Source organism: Rhea americana, unplaced genomic scaffold (genome assembly GCF_003343005.1).
Source record: "Rhea americana isolate MKP2758 unplaced genomic scaffold, rheAme1 scaffold_2, whole genome shotgun sequence".
In the NCBI taxonomy this organism is placed as follows: Eukaryota; Metazoa; Chordata; class Aves; order Rheiformes; family Rheidae; genus Rhea; species Rhea americana.
The window spans coordinates 17,029,366-17,053,294 of NW_028186149.1; the positions used below are offsets into that span (position 1 = coordinate 17,029,366).

Genomic DNA, 23,929 nt, shown 5'->3' on the forward strand with positions numbered 1-23,929 from the left:
CAGACTTTTAGATTTGACCAACTGCCACATACATGCAAATCAAATCTGGGATTTTGCTGAATCCAAGGTAATGGGAAGTTTCCCAAGACTATAAGTGCAGTGTATATGCAAATATAGAGATACGTGCATACCTGTCCCCACAATACGGAACAGTGTTGCTATATACACAAAACAGATAAACATATCTCCATGGAACTTCCCAGGACATTCTTTCACTTTTAAGTGAAATCTAACGGACTTTTGATTGAAAATGCCATCCCAGCATTTTTCCAATAAAAAACATTGGTTAATGAAAAACTAGACATACAAGATAGGAACAAGAAGTGTAAATATAAGAGACTGGTTTCCAAGCATACCACCCTGGCCAAAATTTAAAGCATTCCTTTTTATGTAACAGCAAACCAAAAATAGCAAAGTCTGCATTTAAGTATTTAGATGCTTCTAGAGCACCACAGTCCAGTCATTCTTCTATTTTATATATGACAATATAGCCATCCTAAGACCTTCCTTCCTCCCCACATTAGGGCCTCTCCCTACCCAGGGCCTTACAGATTCTGTGCACAGTACCACAAACAACTTAACCTCCCAGTCATGGCTTCACCCGCCTGCTCATTACCGGTTGCCAAACAGGTAGRCACTTGTCCATCACTAGAAAACATTGCTGAACACACAGGTTTTGGTTGGCCAGAGGATCTAGAAGCCTCCCATCAGAAATACTGAGTTGCCTATAGCTCACCCTGCAACTGCAGAAGATCTGCCATGAGTTGCTACCACTGCTGGGTACAGCTCTCCAGCAAAGTCTCAAGGCTCCTACCAAGGAAGTCAATTGCTAGGCCTTTGGCTATTGTAAATCACTAAACAGATACATCTCAACTTATATTATTCTGGTATAGCTGACTCAGATTTTATACACTAGGAAAAAAAAATAGCTGCAACTTTTTTCTTGTTGGCCTTCCTCATTTCAAAGCAGGAGCCCAAAGCTACCACCTCCCACTAAGGCATGATGCCTGCAATTTGCTGACTCGTAGCCTCTAAAGAGTTCGTGGCTCCCAGTCTGTAATGGGACAGTGAATTAGGTAATCTCAAGTTTTTGAATTTCAGCCATGGACGGTTGCCTGGAAAGTGGAATAATAGATAAGGACAAATAAATGCAACTATATTACACTTTCTCCASGTCTCTCCTGTGTTTCTGTTTCTTTCTTAGGGGCTTTTTTTGGTTTTCATCTGTTGGGGTTTTTTTTTTTAAATCCTGTTTTCAGACAGTTCAGAGAGCAAAAGTGAGTTACCTTCAACCCCTATCTTGTTGTGTTTGATTGAGTMTCCTCAGCAAAGGCAGATCTATACTTTTAATCAAACTTAGATGACCTGGATAAAAGGGCAAACAGGCTYCTGCCAACATAGTATTATTCAAAGCAGTTTAAAACAAAGCAAACAGTGACTGTATACTAAACTGACAGGTAAAATTCACTAGTGATACATGAAAATTAACATAAAAAAAACAAATAGAGAAGGGCAATGAGGGTCATGAAAAGTATGAAGTGGCTAAATTATCTCAAGAAAGCTGCATGGAAGAGTACGCACATTTGTGCAGAGGACTGTTTACATACATGACAAAAGAAAACACACCATAATTATTCAAACAAAAGTTTAAGCACAGACTTCAAGTACCCATTTCTTTATGTCTATCTGGATGAACTATCTTGAATTTAAAGATTCAGTTATTTAATTTGAGAATATTTATGATTAATTTATGAACATTTCTTCCCATTTTGGGCATCCTCTATACATCTCAACCTCACACTGAAAAATTAAAGACAAAAAAACACAAAAGCTGTTATTTGAACAAGAGCGCCACATASTGTTATAATCTGTAATAGAAAACAAAAGGTAAGTAATCCATCTCCAGCCTTTGAACCCGGGAAAAGGAAAACCATTGACACCATTACTGTGAATACAAGTAAGTCTCTCCGTCTGGTGTATTTTTTGTTTTTTTTTAAAAAAAAAAAAAAAAAAAACCACAGGAAACATGTTCAAGACGTGAAAGAGAAAAGAGGCACATGCTTTTTTAGTTCATTATGCAGTCTGTACATCTACTACCAAAAACATTGACTTTGATTAAAGCAAAACAACAATGAATTCAGCTGCAGTTGCACTCATTATTTGAATCTTAGTTTTCATCTGACACACATGACAAAAATAGAATTTCTGCATAAGACAAAGGCAGATGACCAGTATTTTGAGGCTGCATATAACAACTCAAATACAATTTCCTTAAAATAGTAAGCTTCTTGTGGTGACACTAATCATGAACAACTTCCTGCTTTACTGGCAGTGTTTGCCTGTCTAGAACACAAGAAATATGCTAATGTTGATTCATCATCACAAGTTTAACACAACAGTARAAGAACACCAAAACCTGCTCTATCTCTCCATGTGAAGAAGTCCTATTGACTTCAGTAGGATTCTTTTTATGAAGTAAAGCAATAAGTATTTTCTTCTAAACAATATCTTAAGTTACYAATCAGTGGAGAGGAGAAAGAATACAGCAGCCACCAGGGACTCCAGAGTCAAACCACCCAGCACCTGTTTTTCTGCTGATATCCACAGGTAGTGGGTTTTATTTTATTTATTTATTTTTATTAAGAATACACACAGAATCAAGGAATTTTGGGAGAGTCACTAGAAGACAATCACACATTGCTTCTATTACTAGTCACACAGAAGGAGAAAAAACTCCATGCATACAAATGTAACAAGGCTTCCAATCAAATATAGCAGAATACTGTATAAGGCTTCACAAACTATACAATGCTGCTAGTACTGGGAAAGAAAAAATTTTATCCAAAAAGTAAGTTTTTCATCTTTATAACCTAGTATTAAATTTGAAACAAGAATCTTCCCCTCTTGACAAAAAGCAACTCTGTACAAGAGAGAGCAACTATTTTAACATTCATTTACATAAGAGTTTCTCCAGAGGACATCTAGATAGCTTTTGCTTTAGAAAATAAGCATTTACAAAGCAAACAGATAATCCATGTTTCCTGTTATGCAAGGCTATTCTTTTTCCAGTTTTTACATGACAGTTTTYATCTAAGTAAAAGAGACAATAAAAGCTTGAATTCAGATACTTTGATTCACGTTTTAAAAACCCTGTATTAACTGCTGCAGAACAATACAGTACAACCATCAAATTACAGAAAGAATGTAATTGACTAATTTTAAAAAGCCATCRATCACATCTAGAATTGAGAGATTTTCTTTTATAAACTCACAGTATACAAAAAAGTCCTCCAAAATCCTGATTAAAAAAAACACCACACAATAGGATTTTTTTTCCCACCAACAAAAACCCGCTTGATCAATCTCTCAGCCTAGGTTTTGCCGTGGCTCTTCATAGTCTCCTCTTCTCTATATACAAATGACTTTTCCAGCCGAGAGGAAAGCGGACAATTCAACCTACACTCACTCACAACCTACAGCTGCTGCTTATAAGATTAATCATAGCTCTGTACAAGCTCCTACAGCTAACCTGGTTACTGGAGCAGCCAAAAGGAAGATACAAGACTAGAAGCATCGGCTTTTTGCTTGCTATAGAACTGCTTCTGCAACTAGCTGCATTATGGATTTGGGGATATGAAGAAAGAGGCAGAAGATAGACAGCTTAAGTGGAGAACATCACTACCGGACCCACAAGTATCAGTATTTTAGACCAGGCTATCAGTAAGCARAAGGATGTTGCTGAAAAGTCTGTGCCAAGCCAGGCTTCATTTCCCACTATTATTCTATCCAATTTCCCCAGCACCTCTTTTCCTCAGTCAGTTTACTAACACCTGGTTGAAAATACATTCCAAGGTGTTAAAGCTAAATCAATACTGTCAGGATTATCAAGAATAATGAAATGTAGAAGCAAGCTATTTAGGGTTGCAAGAACAGGTGTACTGCTTTGCCTGCAAAGCATTRTACTGCACGGCATATTAAGGGTGCACCTCAAGATTCTGTTTAAAGAGTTTCCTTCCATAATTAAGCAAATTAAAGAATCTCTCTTTCCTTTCCTTGTACCTAGTTCATATTAGATAAATCTTCTAGTGACTAAAAATGCCCTCCCACACATTCTTATAAAGACAATTAAGATTCCTAGATGTGCCACCTCATTTAATCCTGACAGAAGCTAGTTTTCCTGAAATCAAACCAACCCCTGATCTCCATTTTACTCAACAATGCAGTCAAATACAACTGTAACATTACAGAGCAAACATTTTCACTTCTGTTTAGCCGTCAAGTGGCATAAGTTCATCTCACTCATTCAGAAAAGTAATTCACAAACCACAAGTGGCCAGAGACAGTAAAATACAGAAATCCATACATACCCTATGATAGTTTCTTTCTGTTTGGGGTTTTTTTTTTTTTTGATCAGCACAGCTAATTTATCCTGCACTTGTATTGCAGATATGCTTTCTCTTTATGGTTTAGAAGCACTAGGGGAACAGAGCAGTGTTTTATGAGTGATGTAAATGGTGGCTTTACTGAAGGACTGAAGTTTACAAACTCATATGCTTGTATTTGTACTGCTCTTAGAACAGAGAGAATAGTTTTTGCATTTAACTGCAAAGATACAGGACAACTTTGATCTAATGCATCAACCTGCAACTSTGACAGTTTTTCACTATGATTTTTTTTTGTAATGCTCAAGACTATCAGAAGCAGCAAGCTGTCACATCGCATGCCATTAGARCACAAGCAGAGTGAACAGATATGATAGATCTGGGATGAGTCTTTTCAGTTTTCTCATTAATAATAAAAGGTTTAGGGAACTGACTATCAAAACTGTTTTCAGTGCATCTTCTCAGACTTCTTAACTTATAATAGGCAATCAGTTAAATTAATGCACTTAAAATATAAACATCATTCCTTACTCAGGCAAAGGCTGCCACTAAAAATCACATCAGAAGACAGCTTTGGCATGACTGTAGGATCCTTCAATAGATTTGAATGCAATTCTCCCTAACACTGAGCATGRCATATATGCACTGTTATTCTTCAATTATACCTTCAGGGAAGTGCGGAGAAGTTGTAACGTAAAGAATTCCTTGTTTTTCAGTTGCATAATATTTCATTGCAAAAACTCTCAGTGACTTTCATGGATGGACTTATTTCAGATTTGGTTGATTGCTACCAGGAAGGCAATGAGGAACACTATATTTCCACAGACATAGATGGTTAACACAATCCGTTTAAACAGATGACCCTGTGAAAGAAAGGGGGGGAGGGAAGCCATAGAAGTGTCAGTCTTTTTATGGTTTTAAACAACTAATCATACCATCTCATAGTAGTATTTACAAAATGATGACTTGCCTCTGCTTCTGCAGATGTGAGTGACTGCAATATCTGTACTCTGTCATCCTCTATCACTTCAACTGTTAGTGGGAAGGAAAAAAGTACAGTTAGGTCTGCTCTTAAGAGGAGGTTAGTTTTATATTGAAGAATTCCTGATTCTATAATTCAGTCCTATACAGTATCAAATCAAAGAATACATCTTAAAACAGTTTTTGAACAGCACTGGGAAGACTCTCATTTGGCCGGTCATGACCTGTATTATGTTCATAGCACAAGCGATTAATGCTTTTGAGTTGACCTGGGGGGGAGGGGAAGGAAGAAAGAAAGAAAAGAAAAGAAGCAATTTTTGGCTACTGTAGTGACAAAACAGTCTCCTCTTTTTCTAGAGTGAGTAATCAAAACACTGAGTTTTGAAYGGAACAAGACATTTGTTTGATCTAAAATCATTCCCTTTTCATTTTAAAATAAGTAGATTTCATAAAGAAGTATTTTCGATTAGCCAAGATAAAAATAGTTATTGTTGAAACATTTCAGACAAATTAGTCTATTTCTAAGAGAGTATTAGTGCATCTCAATTTAAATTCACATCTTCTCTAATTGTTCCTTTTCCACAAGCTACCTCACACAATCTCTTAACTAATTCCCGTTCTTCAGTTCTTTAGATGTGTACAGGTCATTTACATGTGCAGAGCGATCTCCTTTCAGAAAGATTTTMCAATGAAATTCTGATCCGCTACTATCAGTCTCTTCACTAGACATACTGGAGTCAAGATTTTACCTTAGTTCCCCTGTTCAATCACAGTTTCAAAGTGTTTGTGCTTAAGTTTCTGATCATTTGTCTGCATCATTTCACTCACACAACAGAGTCATTCATACCAGCAGTTCATAACAATGTGTTCAATCTATCCATACATATTTGAGGAAAAAAGGCCACCATTTAAGATGGCATTAAAAATGTCTTCCTATAACACTTCAGTCTTGAAAGCTGATTTAGTCCCTTACCACTTTGTACAGAAGCATCACAGCATTACTTGAGAGAAATCACCCCTCAGCTCACAGGTTAGAGCCAGTGAACTCATGCGAACAGATGGCCAAGTTGTATTTTTGCATTTTGCAACCCTCAGCAAACAAGTTAACAACAAGAACTTTGTCAGGTTTGTACCTTTACGTATGAGACAGTAGCTGTGTATTTCCAGAAGAACATCGATCCCAACGTGCCAAGCTACAAAACCAATCATCGTATAGGTGTCCCACGGGTCTGGTAGGTCAAGCGCTGGTAGATCCATTCCCAAGAACATAGTCACAACTAGCCAGTAAAAACAAAATAATAAAGACATCAAGGATGCTGCTCCAGGGCAGCTGACAACACACACAAACACCTTTGGCAGTACATTTCCTGGCTACAGGTGCATGGGGAGTGTGGTGAAGGTGCCCATCCAGCTAGAAGTTCTCGGGGGGGGGGGAGAAAGAGGAGAGGAAAGAGAAAAAAAGGGAAGAGAATAGATGGGAAGCAGGGAGTGAAGGAGGAGGCCAGGTCAGCTTTCAGCCCGATCAGTCCCTTATGCAGTCACAAACACTAGCATTTGTGACTATGTCAAAAAGACCACAGCCACCTGAACTTATAATGCTTAAGCTGCTTGTGGAARTTTCTCTCCAAAAATGGAAAGACAACCAGCTTAAGTTTCACTGACTAAATTTCCCCTCTCCCACTAAGTAACCTTGAATTATTGAGGTATGTTACTGTAAGAACAATATCCTCAAATTTTACAAGAGGAAAAGAGATTTGAAAGGGGAAAAAATAAAACAAAAAAAACAGATCCTTGTAGCAAAGATTTACCCCAAATTTGTCTACAATCTCTGTTGTGTTACTGAGCCACTTGTTGCTCTAAAGCTGCACCAGACATCCATTTAAAACCCACAGAGAAGGTGGCCAGCAAGAAAAGAGACTATCCATAGAACTCATGTTAAAAGGTGGAAGCCATGAGGTGAGAATAAGGCATAATTTTGAACCTTCATTTGAAATAAGCACATACAGGGGTGAACATCAGCCAAACATGTCAAATATGTAATCCACAGATCACAAGCAACTAAGTCATTTGAAGATTGAAGTAATYTGCCTTATGCCACAGGAGATCACATGAGCTAGAACTCAGCAACTGAATGTCCATAATGCTAACAGGTCTAGGCACTTTTAGGTGAGCAGTAGCCCAGCTTACAAACAAAAATCACTTAAAAAGGGAGTTACAACTATTASCCCTACTCACCAGCTAGTATTCTAGCTGTTGTACCAGTGCTCCAGTGAAACCAGTTAAACAACTGCCTCCTATAAAACAAAGAAAAGCATTTCATTGATCACTCAGTTTGGAAAAAAGATCTCATAGAATGAAGATGAGGTACACAAAGTAGGTAACAATACAGAGAGCTTTGATAAAAATGGGCATGTTTAAGTTTTGTGCATATGATTTAATAAGCTATAGTTTAAATCTTAATTTAAACAGTAAGTATTGAGTACCTCGGTGCATGTGGAGATGGTCTGAAACCTGCCATAAGAGCTTGAAAAATTGCCAGGGCCATCACAGTACAGCCGAGATACGGATGAAAACCTGCTTGCTAAACAGAGGACATTTTTCCTTAGTATCATATGTATATAAGGACAGAAAATACCCTAAAGTTGGAGAGTTTAATTAAACTTGTACTAGCGCTTTATAGTGGTGGAACAGCTTTGTATTTATACCAGCAGCAGCTACAGGACACAATAACCTGCCCCACAGCTGGATGCAGTTAGTTCTCCTTGACAACAGGGAGCTGCTGATAAGCCTACCTATATAGGCTTACACACAGGCTTAAGTTCCACCTTTTTACTGTACGGAGAAATCCTACCAGCTGAACAGCAAATAGTAATATGACTGTAGCAGCTGTTGCTCTGAGCTATTCATCCTCAATCCTGCTTCTTCAGGAATGGCCTATTTCTTAACTCTTGCCAGTACTGGTTTCTGTTCTCACCCTACATATTCTAATCTCACCTTAAACATTTTACTGAATTTCCCTAGCTCCTGGGGAGTTCTATCTGGATTAAATCACTGGATGCAGCTGCTCAAGTCCAAGTTCATAACACATTCTTACAAGAATTGAAGGCAAGAAGTTTACCAAGCTGGTAAGTCAGCTCTCCCAGTCTCATTCCCCTCCCTAATCCAACTTCTCTGAGGAACTGGAAAGAAGGCTGATTCAGTTCATAAAAAAAATAAAAAAYAAAAATAAATAAAAACACCCCACTGTGAGTAAGGACTTTATTTGGGAGAAAAGAGGAAGGAAGAAAAGCATAGCTGACCRAAATTTTTCAAGTAGAGCAAAAGAAGGCAACATTCCTCTTGTGTTGCTAGGTTTTGAAATGAGCTTGCTTCACAAAAACAGCTTTCATCTTAATTTCCTTGGCATTAGCCATAACATAATATATGTTAAAGCCAACAATGGATCTACTACTTGTACTTCAGTGAACATTAAATTTAAAGGCTGGACCAAATGAAAGTTAAAAAAAAAATTAAAACAAAAATCCTCACATACTTACTTTGCTCCAACCTCCTCGGTATATAAAAGGCAAAACAAAAGAAATGCTTGTGCACATGACTGTGGTTAACATAAGCATACGATGCACCTAGAAAGTAAAGTTTGTGTTTAGAAACCTTGCATCTTTCTCAATAGAGTATTCAAATTTGTAAAGAAAAACATTCCCAATTCTCCCTTTAGAATTTGTCTTTACTAGTAAAGTAACTAAACTTCTGATTTACAATTATTTAGTCTTAAAGGACTAAAGATAGATAACAACACAGTAAGGCTGTTCTCCTATCTCTTTAATCTAGTAGGTTTTAATTCTGTTTACAAGAGAGCTAAAACATACAGYTAGAGACCTGGAGGATATTTTGCCCACCTGAAACCATATCTCCTTTCCAAACAGGAGTGAATGAGACCAGACAGGTTTGAAGAATCGTGCTACAATAACACCAATGCTAACTGTAGTAACCCAGGCAACAAACATCAGAGCACCTGAAAATGGAAAGGGGATAGGGAAAACACGATCGAAGTAAATGTAAGTAATTTATCTGTACATGATACAGATAAATAACCATTGTATAACCATTATACATTCTTTGAAATTGTATGCATATGGTCAGAATTTACRAGTTTTTAATCACCTAGACTACATTCAGACTACATTCAGCAATCACCTGGTTAGARGGCACAAACATCCATATAAAATAAAATTATAAAATGCCCACATAATGTGACAGAACAGATCTACTGACTGTGCATTTAATGCACTGCAGTACCACTGGCAGATAAGGTGAGAGTTACAGTTTTGTAACCAACTTAAAAGGCAGAGGATGAAACATTTGTGACAGGCTTTCACTGAATGATAGAGATTGAACAATAATTCTCTCATGAACTTGACTCAAGTCAACTATCATAAAAAAAATACCCATTATCTTCAGTGGCTTCAGACTACCAATTGAGGTAGTCTGAAATGTTTCTAATTTCAAATAAGCTACAACACAACTGAAAAAAAAAAAAAAAAAAAAAAAAAAAAAATCAGGAAGCAGCAAACAGAAACAAGTCCTAATTATCAACTTAAAAGGAAAGGGAAACATAAGCCTGATTTCCTAGTCAAAGTGAATCTTTTAACTCTTTTCTTGAATAGCAAAACTGACAATTAACATCTTCACCCTGTTCTTACAGTTTCAGACCTTACTAGCTAACRGTATATTTAATGAATACCAGAAACATTTACTCTGCAATAGTGAGGAAAACCTAACTGTCCWGTCTCAGTGGATGCAGAACTGGAAGTGGAAGGTAAAAGCTGCTGCTTACCATGAGCCTTGATAAGTTGGGGTGAGCGGGAACCTCCAATATCCTGTGGGAGTCCTGTGATATTGTACATTCCACTGGTGATCAGAGGCTGACGATGATGTTTGTATATTAGTCCCCCTAAGCAGTGATGTGAAGTGGTTTATTTATGGCTGATAAAAGTCACTGCACTTTTAAGACAAATCTATTCCTTATTTACAAATACAAGTCCTACTATGACCACTGTGCAYGATCACGCAAACAGAACTTCTGACATGTAATACAGCAAGAATTTGGCTTGCAAATCAAAATTTGAGCCCAAGATATCACCTAAGCTTTTTTTTTAAAATATATATATATATATATTTATATATACACATAACATACAAGAAGCAACTCAATCTTTGTTAACAACAACCTTCTTCACTACACACACACTGTAAAGAATAATTATCCATTTTATAAAGTTATGGTCAGTTCTCTCAATTAGTTAATTGAGGTTCCTAGCATCAAGTGTGTGTGCAACAAGCATGAATAAGTCTACTTCAGCCCCTCAAAGCAAACTCGTGAGTCCAGATGACTGGACTAAGTGCTTCACTCAAACTTGAAACAGGAGCCCTTATTTCAGATACTAATTCTCAGGTAAGCCATGTCTTGCTTTAAGGTAGGTACCTCTTGTTTAGAGATGCTCAAAGAAAAGCAAGCATTTGTAAATCAAGTTTACCTTCACTAGCCTCCCCATCTGCTAGAAAGATGTAGTAACTGGCATCCAGACTAAACCTCCCTTTATAAGGAGTAAAATGAATATTCCTTCTGAAAGAACATTGAAGAACACCATTTGCAAGTCTCCAGGACACATCTTCAAGTGCATTCTGTGAAACAGCAGACTTAACAATTAGTCTTTTCAAACAACCAAACGGAATTCTTTATCACCTTTGGGCAGCATTTGGGCTTGTTTCTATCTAGCAAGCAAAACTAGCATCCCATAAACGTCTATGTCATGAGATAAAGCTTTTCTCATGTCTACACTGCCAAAACRTCCTTTTTGCTCCTATGTGTTTCTAGATAACCACAGTACAAAAGCAGGGGTAGATCTTCATCTCCCCTATTTGTCTTTCAAGATTAAGATAAGTACYTAGAGTAATTAAAAATACCCTGCAAACGTCATTCTCCACAGACCTGTTCAGCTCTGTGAAAGCAGCTGAAAGGTAAGGAACCACCACAACCTTACGGACGCACAAGGGTAAGAACAGTAGTTCTGAACAAGATGATGTTCTATTGAGATTCCRGCTTATTCTTTTGCTCTATCAGAGCACCCTGGTAAAGCAGGTTATTTCCAACTTATAATTTCAATGTTTATTTTTCCTACTCCTTCTGCTGCACTAGGACAAACAATCTGGAAGGTGATTGGTTTAAAAATAAAGAAAATAAGTCTTGCAAAAGACATAAGCATCACTGGAAGCAGTGATCTGAGGGAAAAGGACTTCTGCATACTAACTTAAAATGTACACCAATACATTAGCATAGCAATACAAGGTTGGAGAAATTAGGACACATTTTTCTTGCTCACAACAACCATCACCCCTCCTCTTCCAACCTTTAATGCAAAGGCATATTCCAAGCTCAGCACTAAAGTGAGACCATTGCACCAGTARTAACATACACAAAGTTACTCAGCAGCATAAACTTCCCACCACATGACTGTTTTTAAAATGAGGCTTACAGACTCCCAAATGAAATATTTTGGGGGAAGAGAGAGCTCAATCATTCTCAGCATAAAAAATTATGAATCATGTTACTATTTATGGTTGTAGTGAAAATCAAAGGCATAAAGCAGCAACATACCACTAATCACTTCCAACCTACACTCATGCAAAATTCTTAGTTGTATGCAGATGTACCTCTGAATCCAAAACAGGCGGACTTCGTCCCTTCAGGTAGGCACTGCTTATGCTAACRCGGTGGTCCTCATTAACACACAGATATGCATTATCACCGCCCTAAAGAGTTTAAAATGTAAATATGTTTACAAGTCCAATAAAAAAATCTGTAGTAGCAGTTTCCAAAAGCATTTTGAGTTAATTGATGCAGCAAGCAATGAGTTCTGGTCAATGGTCTAACAAAAGATCTGAGAGAATTCTCATATGAAGCTATTATTTGCCACCTTTCAAACACCTCAGTGTTATAGGGAGAACATATCAAGTCAAACAGATGTCACAGGTAAACTCTAGTTTTCCCTCCCACCCAGAGTCTCTTCCATATTATCAGAGATTTCTTTAATCATTTATAGGTTCTATTAAATTAATCAAATAAGACAGAGATAGAGGTTGAAGTTATTAATAAAAATAAAGCAATGCTCCTTAAAGTTGTTTGTCTCATACCTGTAAAGGCACAAAAAAGTGTTAAGAAACAACTGTTCTCACATCAGGGACACGGACATAAACAGTATTTCCTCTGCACAGCTGTTACTATGTATTCATCAAGAGTATTGTCCCTTCACTTTAACACCAATTAGAAAAAAGGCTCTCTAAAATTTTTAAGATTATACAAACAATGCTGAAACAAAAACAGTTTCACTTTAACACCAATTAGAAAAAAGGCTCTCTAAAATTTTTAAGATTATACAAACAATGCTGAAAAAAAAAAAAAAAAAAAAAAAAAAAAAAAAAAAAAAAAAAAAAAAAAAAAAAAAAAAAAAAAAAAAAAAAACACTAAAAGCTCCTGAGGCAGGGTTCAGGCAGAGTTCTTCTGCCTAGGCAACAAAGAAAGGCTCATCTAACTGCAAGTTAGTCTGCTACTGCCCAATTATAAAGGCTAGATTCTGCCAAGATAGATATCCATAGTAGAATTCTACCCCCCAAAAAAGTGAATCCTGAGCTTAAAAGGCCATCTGTACTTTCTACAGCACTACAGAGGAGGTTACTTTGTATGACATACAGCACCATTTTGGTTTTCCACACAGACAGGAATTTAACTTTACTGCAATCACAAAAGTGACTGCAGGAGAATGGGACACTCACCATCCACTGGTCATGGGACAATGCAAATGCTAAGTATCCTTCACCGGGACCACTCATCTCAATGAGTACTGAGCTCCTCTCTCGTTGAAAGGATAGGAAAAAACAGGAAGCACTTTCAGGATCACAGCTTGAAGGATTCCTAATGCAGAACTTCGTATTTCCACAGCCTGATGCATTAAACTACGCAATTAAGCAAAAAAGCAAGAAATCATCAGATAAGATATATTTCCCTCTTCCTCCTCCGTTTCTACCCTATTCTAGAAGAAAACATACAAGGAACAGTAGTCTCATCTACCTCACATACCAATCTCTTAAGCCATTTCTACRATTACCCCAGGACTAGTAAGTGAAACTATGGTGAACTCTACATTGTAAGTTACTTAAGATGAAATTTCACTTTAAAGACACCATAGCAGAAATATAATTTTGAAAAGGAAGTAAAAGTTTAAAGAAAGCTCCTTCAGTCTAGTTTTTTAGAGAGGTAAAATCAATTGCAGGATGAAGGAAGAGGTAAAAAGAAGAACATAAAATCTGTTTTGTTTTTAAAGTAACTATTCTACCTATAGGCAATGACGTGTTATCCCGATTAAAATTTACACTGTGACATCAAATAACAATGCTTGCTCAATCCATTAAAATTTAAGAATCTGTAATGGAAATCAGTAACGTAGATGAACTCATACATGGAAGTTTGAGGCTGCAGTTACCAAATAGGAAGTAGAAGTAAGGATACATGACTAAAGCACTTCCAATGTTCTTCCCAGGTATGCATAACTTTAGCTGACAATTAAAAGGTTGATAGATCACTSGAGACTTAATCTGTGTGTGACAGATGATGTTTAACCCACACAAGTCGCGCAACTAAAGCAATACAAYAGTAAATGCCTACACGCTTAATCCCTGATACATAAATTACTCATCCATCATCTTGCCCTTTATGCCAATCCAGAACACAGACAAAATTTCGGATCGTRTCAATGGGATTTAATTAAATCCCAAGCATTTAAAAGATGACATTATTTGGCTTTAGAATTACTTACTGGCTTTGTTAAGTAAGAAATTGGATGTGAAGTTGATACAGACTCTGATGTTCTGTGCAAGGATGTTGTTGAGGATGGTGCATTAGGCTGAGAAACAATGGCACCAGGAATCTTTACCCAGAAAGTCTTGTACTTCTTCACAACTGTGGCTCTTAAAAAATAAATAAGTGTGTGGGGGAGGGAGGGGAGAGAAGGAAGAGGAAGAAAAGGAAAAAGCTTTATAGTTTGTACAGTGTGTTCATTAAAAAAAAAAAAAAAAAAAAAAAAAAAAAAAAAAAAAAAAAAACCACAGACCATACACATACCCCTTAATGCAGTGGCCCTAAAACACCATATCATTTAAAGTAGTAAAATATCTGAAGTCTCCGTGGAAAAGTAATTTTTAAACATCCCACCACATGGACTTCTGGATACAAGAAATAGATTTATCCCTGTGGCACAAACTGCAACCTCAGGAAAGGGAGCTGTTTGCTTTACACATGAGATTTGCATAGCTTTTACCCATTGGTTTCAAAAAACTAACACGTAACATGATGGTATACATACGATTTTTAGACTAAAAAAGAAAAACAAGATTCTTAGCACGTATGTTTGCTCATATGCACGAGCAGTAAATAGTCAACTAGAAATGCAAAAGCAATCCGTTTCATAATTCACTTCTACTCTCCCACAAAAGTCAAAGTGATCAACTCCAAGCTTTCCCTAAGAACCATCTACACTAATGCAGAGTTTGAAATGAGCAAAAGACGTTAGATCTCCAACTCTTTGGTCTAAATATGCTTCTTAGTTGCTAGCCCATATTTGCAGCAGACGTAACGGTACAGGTTTGCTTTATTTGTATTTTAATAAACTAGAAGTAATACTGGGTTTACTTACAGAAACTGTACATGTTTTGGTGCATCTCCAGGAGCAATCCAATAAACTTTCACGTATTTCTTTTTTGCTTTACTTGTGTGACTGACCGCTGAGTTCTGAAGGTGCACACATATCAAGAGTTACACAGTGGAAACACACCAATGAGATTTCAGCTAATAATCATCACACAAGCTGCAGGTAAATCCTGAACAGATATTTCACTACTATACCCCACAGGTCTAGTCCAATTAGCATGAGAAACCTAATTTTCCCCCATCAGTCATAAGTAACTTGGATGAAGACCACCACTGAAACTTATACAAACAGCCAAACCTGAAGAGAGAACCTAAACTAGTGTGTCAGATGACAGGAGGCAAACTAGAATTGGTCTTGGGGTCAGAAAGTTAGCTGCGTGACACAGTTACCACGGRAGGAGGCATGCAAGTGGTGGAAAACGTGGAGAGAAAACAAAACRAACACACMCACCCACATCCAGGCAGATTGAGAACTTTGCTTCACCAACTCAGATGACCTGTTCATAAAGCTCAAATGGGTTGCTGAAAACCTAGACAGAGTTGATGTCTCTTGCACACGAAACACACAATGCAATTTATCAAAAACAGATGTTGGAAATGGTGATCTAACCTGTTATTAAGAAGGCTCCACTAACAGGAATGGACAGAGCAACACCATGGCTAACAGCCTATTCTAGCGTTTGTTTTCCACAACTAACCTAAACTTTCCTTGCCACAAGTTAAGGCATTTTACTTCATACTGGGTCCTTAACAAGTACGGAAAATGATTGATAACTCTCCTTTATAGAGCAGAGGAAGCATGTCCTCCTCTTTATAATGCGAGATATAAGTAATGATGACATACAGTCAGATGATACTGCAGTGAGCCATGCCTCCGAACTGCAACCCATATGAACTTCTTGAGATACTTACTGAGTTCAAAGAAGATTAAGCAGGCTAGTTCTGCCTCATTACAGATGTAGTCTACTACAAATTCCTTAGTGCCTGATGTCTCATTTTAAGACATTATACTGTACCTTTGTATGGCCACACGTCAGAAGCTGAGAAAGTCTCTGGTCAACTAACATAAAAGAACCAACTGCAGGGCTATCCAAGTGTTCTGCATCTCGCGCCTGTATGAAAAATCCTTCAAAATCTGGTCCAGACAGATTAACTGAAGCAAGAAGGAAAATAATAGGCAGTTGAAATATTCTCCAAAGAAAGAATGAAAGATTTCAAGACTCACCACTGAAACATCATCTTACAAGTACTGAATGGCTGCTACAGGAATCATCTGAACAAGATTCAACTGCTTATATAGCTGAGTAAAGACATACTACAACAGCTCTATGACAGACTAAGAAAAACAAATTAATCTCTTCAGCTATAATGGACACAGTACCTTCTATTTTGTCCCCTGGTTTAAATTCAGTCCCATTTACTGTAATAATGTGCTCAGGTGACAGCTGGGGAGAGCTACCATGATGAGGCATCATGCTACTGCAGACTTCTCTTATTTTTCCGTTTGGATAACCATCCAGAGGTCTACAGAGGCAAATAAACATCCAAACAGCAAAAGCAAGTCCCGACAGCTCCATCTGGAAAAATAAGAGTCATAGGCAATGAAATAGTCACCCTCAGCATTATAGATCTCCACTAAAGAGAGAGAGGAGTCTTTGTCTTTTTGTTTTGAATATATCTTTAAATGCRAGTATTCAACTGCCTTTAAAAGAGGTAGCCGAATACTCACATTTAAAGATATATTCAAAACAAAAATATGCAAATAGAGGACACCAGTCCCAGCTACAGTAGCTCTGTGAGAGTAATATATGCTTCTGGTAACTGCCAGATTTTGCAAGAATGTTCACAGATATTACATTTTAGCCCTTTTTACARGGCTGTATAATTGATAGATCCTTCCATGAATTTGATAGATTCCTCCTCTCCCAGAGAATTTTGGCTATATGATTTTTTAGATTCTCCTTGCTTGTGTCTCTCCCTTTTATTAAAAMAAACAAACAAACAAAAAAAAATCCAAGTCCTTTAAACATCTATGTAAATGCACAGAACATATGAATCTCAAAACACATTTTATTGATTTACAAAGGTCCATAGAACTGAGGAACTATCCAGCTAACATCAAAGGTGATGAGTTCTTCTCTGGASAGACTGAAATTGCCAAGTGTCAGAAACACGGAGGATCTTTTTTTGTTGTTGTTTTTGGGTGGGTTTTTTGGGGGGCATTTTTTAAGCACAGTTACTACTGTGATTGTTTGCAAGACCACAAACCAGAGTTACTTCTAGCTTCTAAATATGCAAAATAGTGGGAAGCGGGTATGAAGAGTTAAACAAAGAAATATGAAAGCTTACTGCCAACAAGCACAAGACTCTTCCTTGCAATCTCTTTTTGGATGTTGACTTCCAGACAATTATTATAGCAGTATTATTTAACCAAACTTTAAGGGAAGAGGGTACATGGGAAACTTGTGGAATAGCAAATATGAAGAGCCTAAGATAGTAAWAAGATTGCACAATCCTAACATCCATCATCTAATGATTTGCTCTGTCACAATACTGTTTTCAAGATAGCTTGTAATTGTTTTGCTATTTAGCAGTATATAGTGCTTACAATTGTACACTACTTATAGAAAGCCTTACCAACAAGAAGTGTTTGCATGTCCAACAGGCTGAGAGAACAAAATGCATCTTTCCTTCTATCCTTAGACACAAAAAGTGGATTATCAGCCCTAGCGGTACACATACCAGGCAAATAGGCCTGCCTTCTGGAGAGGACAAGTCCATCWTGTACCAAGTGATAAGAAATATCAGGTTATGAAGTTCCCTGATAGCACACATGGATGTGAAGATAAGAAAGGAATAGAGTCATTTTAGACTGAACCTTGATATCTAAAGAGCAGTCAAAGAAGAGCATGCCTTAAGGCCTACTCTTAGGCCTTACATGCCATAAACGTAAGGCAGTCTTACACACTCGTCAATAATATTTTTCTAAAGTTTCTACACATTCAGTGTCAGAAATGCATGTTCAGATCACATTTGTACTTCAACGTAAGACCTCCTTAGTAACTTCATGTCAGCAAATGCAAGAAAATCTATGGGCTTTTTAGACAGTTATATTTCAGGAACTAGGAAAAAAAAACATATTCAGTTTCTCCTCATAAATATTCAAGAAATCATGATATTATTAATACCTTCCAGTTTAATTAAATCTTGCTTTCTAGTCCCAATTCCTCTCCAAACTGTCAGAAATCTAAGTCAACATGATTTTGTTCAGAAGCTGAGTAGGTAAAAAGTACAGTTCAGTGCAACAGCAGCATTAAGACAGCTTGCAYGAGTACTGATGAGATCTTCAGAAAAAGCTGCTGCCAAGAGATAAAGCTGCATATCACAACAGAGACAAGAAGAGGAGTTTAGCATTCTTCTTTAAGTAGCAAAGGATGTGGTAGAGATTTCAAACAAAACAAGAAATGTTCCTTGGTAGACTCATCTGATTCTAAAGTTGATGGAACATAGGAGAGAAAAGGAAGAAGAAAGACAAAAAGAATGATGACTAAGGTAGAAGTCTAAAAGAGGTACTGTCTATACTAAGAATATAGTTTTTTTTACAGGGTTAACTGCAGAAACAAACCTTCTCTATGTCCTTTCAAGGATGTGGGCTAGATCCTATACAAGATATTTATCTATCTAATTAAAATTCAACCTTCCTCCAACAAGTTATTCATTTTCCTTGAGAAGTCCCTATTTTCCTTGAGTTTGGATAYTTGTTCTGGCACTCCACATTCTACRTTTAAGGGGACGAAGATGGAGAGGGAAGGCAGGAAGCATTTTTACAATGCCAGTCATTCTGYGGTTAGCTAAAGATTCATTTTGTCTTTTCAGGAAAAAAAAAAACTCCTAAAGTGTTATTGTAGGTACATACACCATATAATGAACAGGTCAGCATTCTACAGAAGCCAAGCATTAAAAATTAATCCTTATCTAGTTCCTTTGATTGAAAAACTCTAGACTTTAACTCAAATGTCATAGTAACACCTTTTTTATAACACAGCAGTATTTTTATAATCATATTTAAACTCAAAGTTTGAGATAAACAAAAATACAGGTTTACAACTACTTATTTACTGACTCTAAATTGTTAGTGTCTCATTGTGATCCCTCCCCTTTCTGTAAAGGTCATACATACTCTTTAGCCAATACTTGTTCAAAACAAGCCTCATATCGATCAGTTAACAAGATAGACAAGTAAAAAGAATCTGAATATACAGAAAGGAAGAAGGAAGAGAGAAAAAGTCAACAAGATGCCCAGAATTTCCTCATACGAGCAGTTTGAATTTTTCCTTTGGCTCTGAAGTGCATCTGTTACAAGAGCATGAAATAGCATTTCCTGCCCTTGTGATTATGATGCTCTTTGGTCAAGTGAAGGAAAAAGTGAGTTGGTCTGAAGAGCTGAGCACATATCATCAGCAGCTCAAGAATGAACAATATTAAAAAAAACCCTAAGGAATTTATCTAACCAAATTCATGAACCAGCAATAAGCATTTCTGAGAAAGGACAAAGAAAGGTATTTTTATACTCTGGCTGAAGATTGATAAGCAATTATATCTATTACCAGCCAGTCAGATACTTGCACAATGGATCTTCTGTTTTGTTTAAGTTAACAAGTCTCCACACACACACTAGGCACTGCTAAGCAATAAGTTACTCCAACATAAGCAATCATCCTTTCTTCTACAAGATTATATGGTTTCTCYTTTCTCTATAGTTCTACAATGTTACTTGCTTTCAGGCAGTAAGATGAATGACTGCATTTTCCGAAGTTTAGCATGCCATATCCTAGAACACAGGACTGTCACAGAGACTCACAGGAGTAACTAGCATTTATAGTAGTCTAATTAGTCATTTATATAGTCTAATTACATACACATGTAGAAGTATCAAGGTTGGTAACAAATGCATATACCATATACTGCAGAACGTAAGCAACTTTCTTCTGGTATTCCCTTTGCAGTAAGACCAGAGAAAAGTAAGACAACTAAATCTGACAACACCATCCATAAGTACAATCAAAAATAAAATGTTGCAGGATTAATGGTATAGAAAGTCTTCATTACAGGAGGCTATGTTCAGAAAAGTCTAAGTGTAGCATGTGAATCATGATTAACCTTACCATGAAGGAATAAATGCCTTTTAAAGAATAAAATAAAGAACAAAATCTTGTACCAAGAACAACTTTGAGGTTAATTGAAGCTATTTTACAGAACCATTCCTCATTCTATTATTTTACTGCCCCCAGAAAAATGGCTCAAAAACCAGGTAATTTTTCTTTAAATAAAAGTGGATCAGTAGATTTCAGTGAGATCTTTTCCAGTTAAGACAGAGTAAAGACTGAACATGAACTGTGTTAAAACCTTAAACCATGAAAGTATAGCCATTAAGGCTAGATTCAAAGTGAGAATCACTAGTGAGTATTCAAACTTGAGTTAATATAATAAGCTTGGAAGAAGTAAGAAGCAGCTTTGAACATAGTGACTTATTTATAATCCTTTTAAACAGGACAACTCCTTGATGGCAGCATACAGATTAGTAGTCACTTAAGTCCCATTTACTAAAGAGGAATAGGAATAACTGACTTCAAAGTTAAATCATAATGATGCTAAAAACACACAAAAGCTATTTCTTGCAGTATTCTTCCAACAGACAACTTTCTAGCATTTATTTTTAGCTTGACTTAATATCATTTAAGCTTTGTCTGGAAAAACAAAGGGGAGTTTAAGGATTTTTGCACTATCCAGTGATCTGTTTTCCAAGACAGAAGCATTTCAGTGCAATGCTTCTATGTTAACCAAGGCCTGAATACATACAACTTCCTTGCTTCCATCTGGCACACATGAGGTACCACACCATGCCACAGCATGTAGATACCCCAGCCAAGGCTACAGGGGTGTGCTGYGGAGCATAGCAGCTCCATAGCTACAACACACTCTGAGAGCACAAACTGTCTGTTTTGCTTAGCCTGGTACTATGCAAAAACTTATTGATGTGTTATATATATATATATGACCTAACACAGCTGTCTTTATACTTAGATTAGACACTATACCATACTACATCACTACACTATGAGAGAGTTACTCAAACCACTACATGTTCATGCTTATTTACAAGGGGAAAAATGCCTCAGGACCCASTAGTTCAAAGCATGTCTACAACTTAATTATCTCCATCCCTCCATACTCAGAATTTAACTTATCTCTCAAGGGATGAGTAAGGTTCAGAAAGAAAGCTCCAGAAAAATTAGTTTAAAGAAAATTCTTCATTATCAGTATCATTCAAACAGTATTTCAAGAATCATTCAACTGGGCAGGAAGAGAGCACAAATAGAGTTCTTCATACTTACCAGAGGGCACGACATGACAAGAACACCTATGTGATAATTTGAACACTAAGTAGTTAAAGGCCAAAAACAATTATCTGCGGCTTAACCTCAAAAGATATTGCCTGCAAAGGCAGATAGTAGAGAAGAAAAAAAGAGGTTTACCACAGTAGGCCTCTGCCAGCTTCTGTAAATGACACATGCAGTTGTACTGAATTATTTAATTACTTCAGATTGACTAAACATTTGGAATTTTAGGCGACTGGAGTCACCTAATGCATACTGTAGTAATCCCATTTGCCTCCCAAGGAGGAAGGAAAAAGATACAACTGGAAAAAAAGCAAGCAATTTCACTGTCTTTTAGGTGGACGCATTTAATACTGGCCCAGCAAGCTTCCAAGGCCAGAAGCAATTGCATTTTTCATTAAGGAGGGAAGGAGAGAGCAAGTGCATACATGAGAGTTAATGCCTTCAGTTGACTAACTTAGCAATCTAATTTAGGCGCTTACTATGAGGTTCAAGAATTGACCCCAGAACAATTGAAGAATTAAATCTAAGTAGTTGTTTCTCATTTTTGTACATGTTGTCTACGAAGAAGGGGAATCCTCTGTATGTACATAGCACTGGCATGCTGTTTTTTCTGTATTGCCAGCTCCCTCCTGAAGACAGCATGTGGAAAAAGAAAGCACAAACTAAAGTTGTATACCTTCCCAGGCCAATTCATGCATGTACRTAAAAGACTTCTACAGTCCCTGCAGATATCAACAGCTAAAAGATACCCAGTTCCTTAAGTGCACAACGTCCATGCACAAACATGGAATTTCTTCACAGAAATCTTTCAGCTGTTTGAGAACTCCATTAGGTGCAGAAACCTAGTTTCAAAGAGGGATGGAAGAGAAAAGGCAGGATAAACTTACTACCAACTCAAAAGTGCAAAAGCCATCATGGCCAGAACTTTTCTTCTGAGCACCACCGAACAAGTCTAATGGGAAGCGAAAACAGGCTGTCTAAAGCAGGATAAGCCATGTTAACAGATAGTATTTGTGCACATGATACTATGTCATGTCCCTTAGGAAAGATATTCTTACAAAGCACTGATAGTTAAATGCCACAAGTAGGYTTAATGAAAAGTTTACCCTAGTAAGTAGGTTTAAGTACTTACCTTACAACTATTCCTTCTCTTACAGTGACTGAGTAAAGTTGTCATTGGTTCTGCTACTTGCAGTAGGGCAATCTATGTAACATTGCACCTTCTTCTATTTAACTTGCATCTAATAGCATTACCCTTTATCATACCCAGGATCAGAGGAAGTACTTCTGAAACACGAAACAGTACATACACAAATTAAAAACAGAAGAAAAAGAAAAGAAGCAACCCACATATTTGGAGAGATCCTTTTACTTCAAGGATGGATTTTAAAGTTACTTCTCAAGTCCACAATATCCTACAGTTCATCTAAGGTGAGTAAGTTGTAGTGAAGCTCTAACCCTGCAGCATCTTGTGCTGTCACAAGCAAGTACTTTCACAGACCTCACCACAGTTTCATGGTAAGTCATTATTTTAAACTATCTTCAGGTGTAGTGAAGGGGGGAGAATCAAAACAACAAAAAAGTCCCTCTGTTCATACCTTCTTTCTCAAAGCACAAGTTGATACACCTTTGCAGCATGACTTTACAGCTTATTACCCCTATTACTTATTACTCCATACTAGATAGGCACTTCATTTTAGAATAGAATAAAGAAATCTTAAAGAGATCTATAGAGTGCTCTCATTTTCTGTGGTTTTTGTAATATACTTCACTCAGAATGAACAAGAGCCAAGGATTTTGCCCTCTTCACTTATTTGCTTTGACTATTTAACTATCTTCCAGGCAGCTGCTCTGCCCATAATCAGTTAAGGACCTAGCCTTGCAGACTTTTATCTATATGATAAAGCCTCAGAAAAACAAAGTTGTAGATAAACTTAAAAATGACATAGTTTTAGTTACCCCAGCAAGTACAGGATCAACACATTTACTGTATTAATTACAGTGTGGCCACTTCCTACACACATTAATTAAGAAACAAGAGAATAAAGTAATATTCATAAAACATTAAGAAGCAAACAAGATGCATGAGCAACACGGCATGGTCTTCAAATGAAGTAAGCCATAGCTCACCTTAGTGAACACTGCTTCTTTAACATCTCAAATTCATTAAGGCAAGCATGCCTAAAAGTTCTCTCAAAAACAATCCAGAAATGCTTGGATGAAGGGCACTACAGTTACCCAAGGCGTTTAAAAACCTCACCGTGTTTTAACTTGCTCCGCAATTGCTCCAGATGCTCCGTTAAGCGCAGACAGTTTCCCACACGTTTGCTACAGCGGGCTCAACCAAAGCGCTCCCGACCTGCCGCCGCCGCTGCCCGGCTGCCGCCCACGGTTCCGGGCCCGCT

At 37.2% G+C, this 23,929-nt stretch overlaps 1 protein-coding gene across 18 annotated transcripts in view; it reads right to left on the reverse strand.

Moving 5' to 3' along the window:
* FRRS1 (ferric chelate reductase 1) overlaps positions 1-23,929 on the reverse strand; it is a 166,383-nt gene that overhangs the window by 135,721 nt on the left and 6,733 nt on the right. For 14 of the 18 annotated variants that reach the window (XM_085303631.1, XM_085303632.1, XM_085303630.1 and 11 more), the window contains exons 1-16: positions 17,761-17,819; positions 16,505-16,700; positions 16,140-16,276; positions 15,110-15,204; positions 14,234-14,384; positions 13,194-13,373; positions 12,075-12,173; positions 10,898-11,045; positions 10,198-10,314; positions 9,260-9,375; positions 8,900-8,986; positions 7,847-7,944; positions 7,599-7,657; positions 6,497-6,640; positions 5,353-5,414; positions 5,048-5,245 (exon numbers count right to left, since the gene is read on the reverse strand). In XM_085303631.1, coding sequence (XP_085159757.1) covers positions 5,153-5,245; positions 5,353-5,414; positions 6,497-6,640; positions 7,599-7,657; positions 7,847-7,944; positions 8,900-8,986; positions 9,260-9,375; positions 10,198-10,314; positions 10,898-11,045; positions 12,075-12,173; positions 13,194-13,373; positions 14,234-14,384; positions 15,110-15,204; positions 16,140-16,276; positions 16,505-16,700; positions 17,761-17,808 — 1,830 coding nt within the window. In that variant the 5' untranslated portion in view covers positions 17,809-17,819 and the 3' untranslated portion in view covers positions 5,048-5,152. Of the gene's footprint in view, positions 1-2,560; positions 5,246-5,352; positions 5,415-6,496; positions 6,641-7,598; positions 7,658-7,846; positions 7,945-8,899; positions 8,987-9,259; positions 9,376-10,197; positions 10,315-10,897; positions 11,046-12,074; positions 12,174-13,193; positions 13,374-14,233; positions 14,385-15,109; positions 15,205-16,139; positions 16,277-16,504; positions 16,701-17,760; positions 17,820-22,656; positions 22,812-23,784; positions 23,893-23,929 lie in introns of those variants that run through there. The other 4 variants (XM_085303640.1, XM_085303639.1, XM_085303638.1 and 1 more) reach the window with 3 other exon arrangements.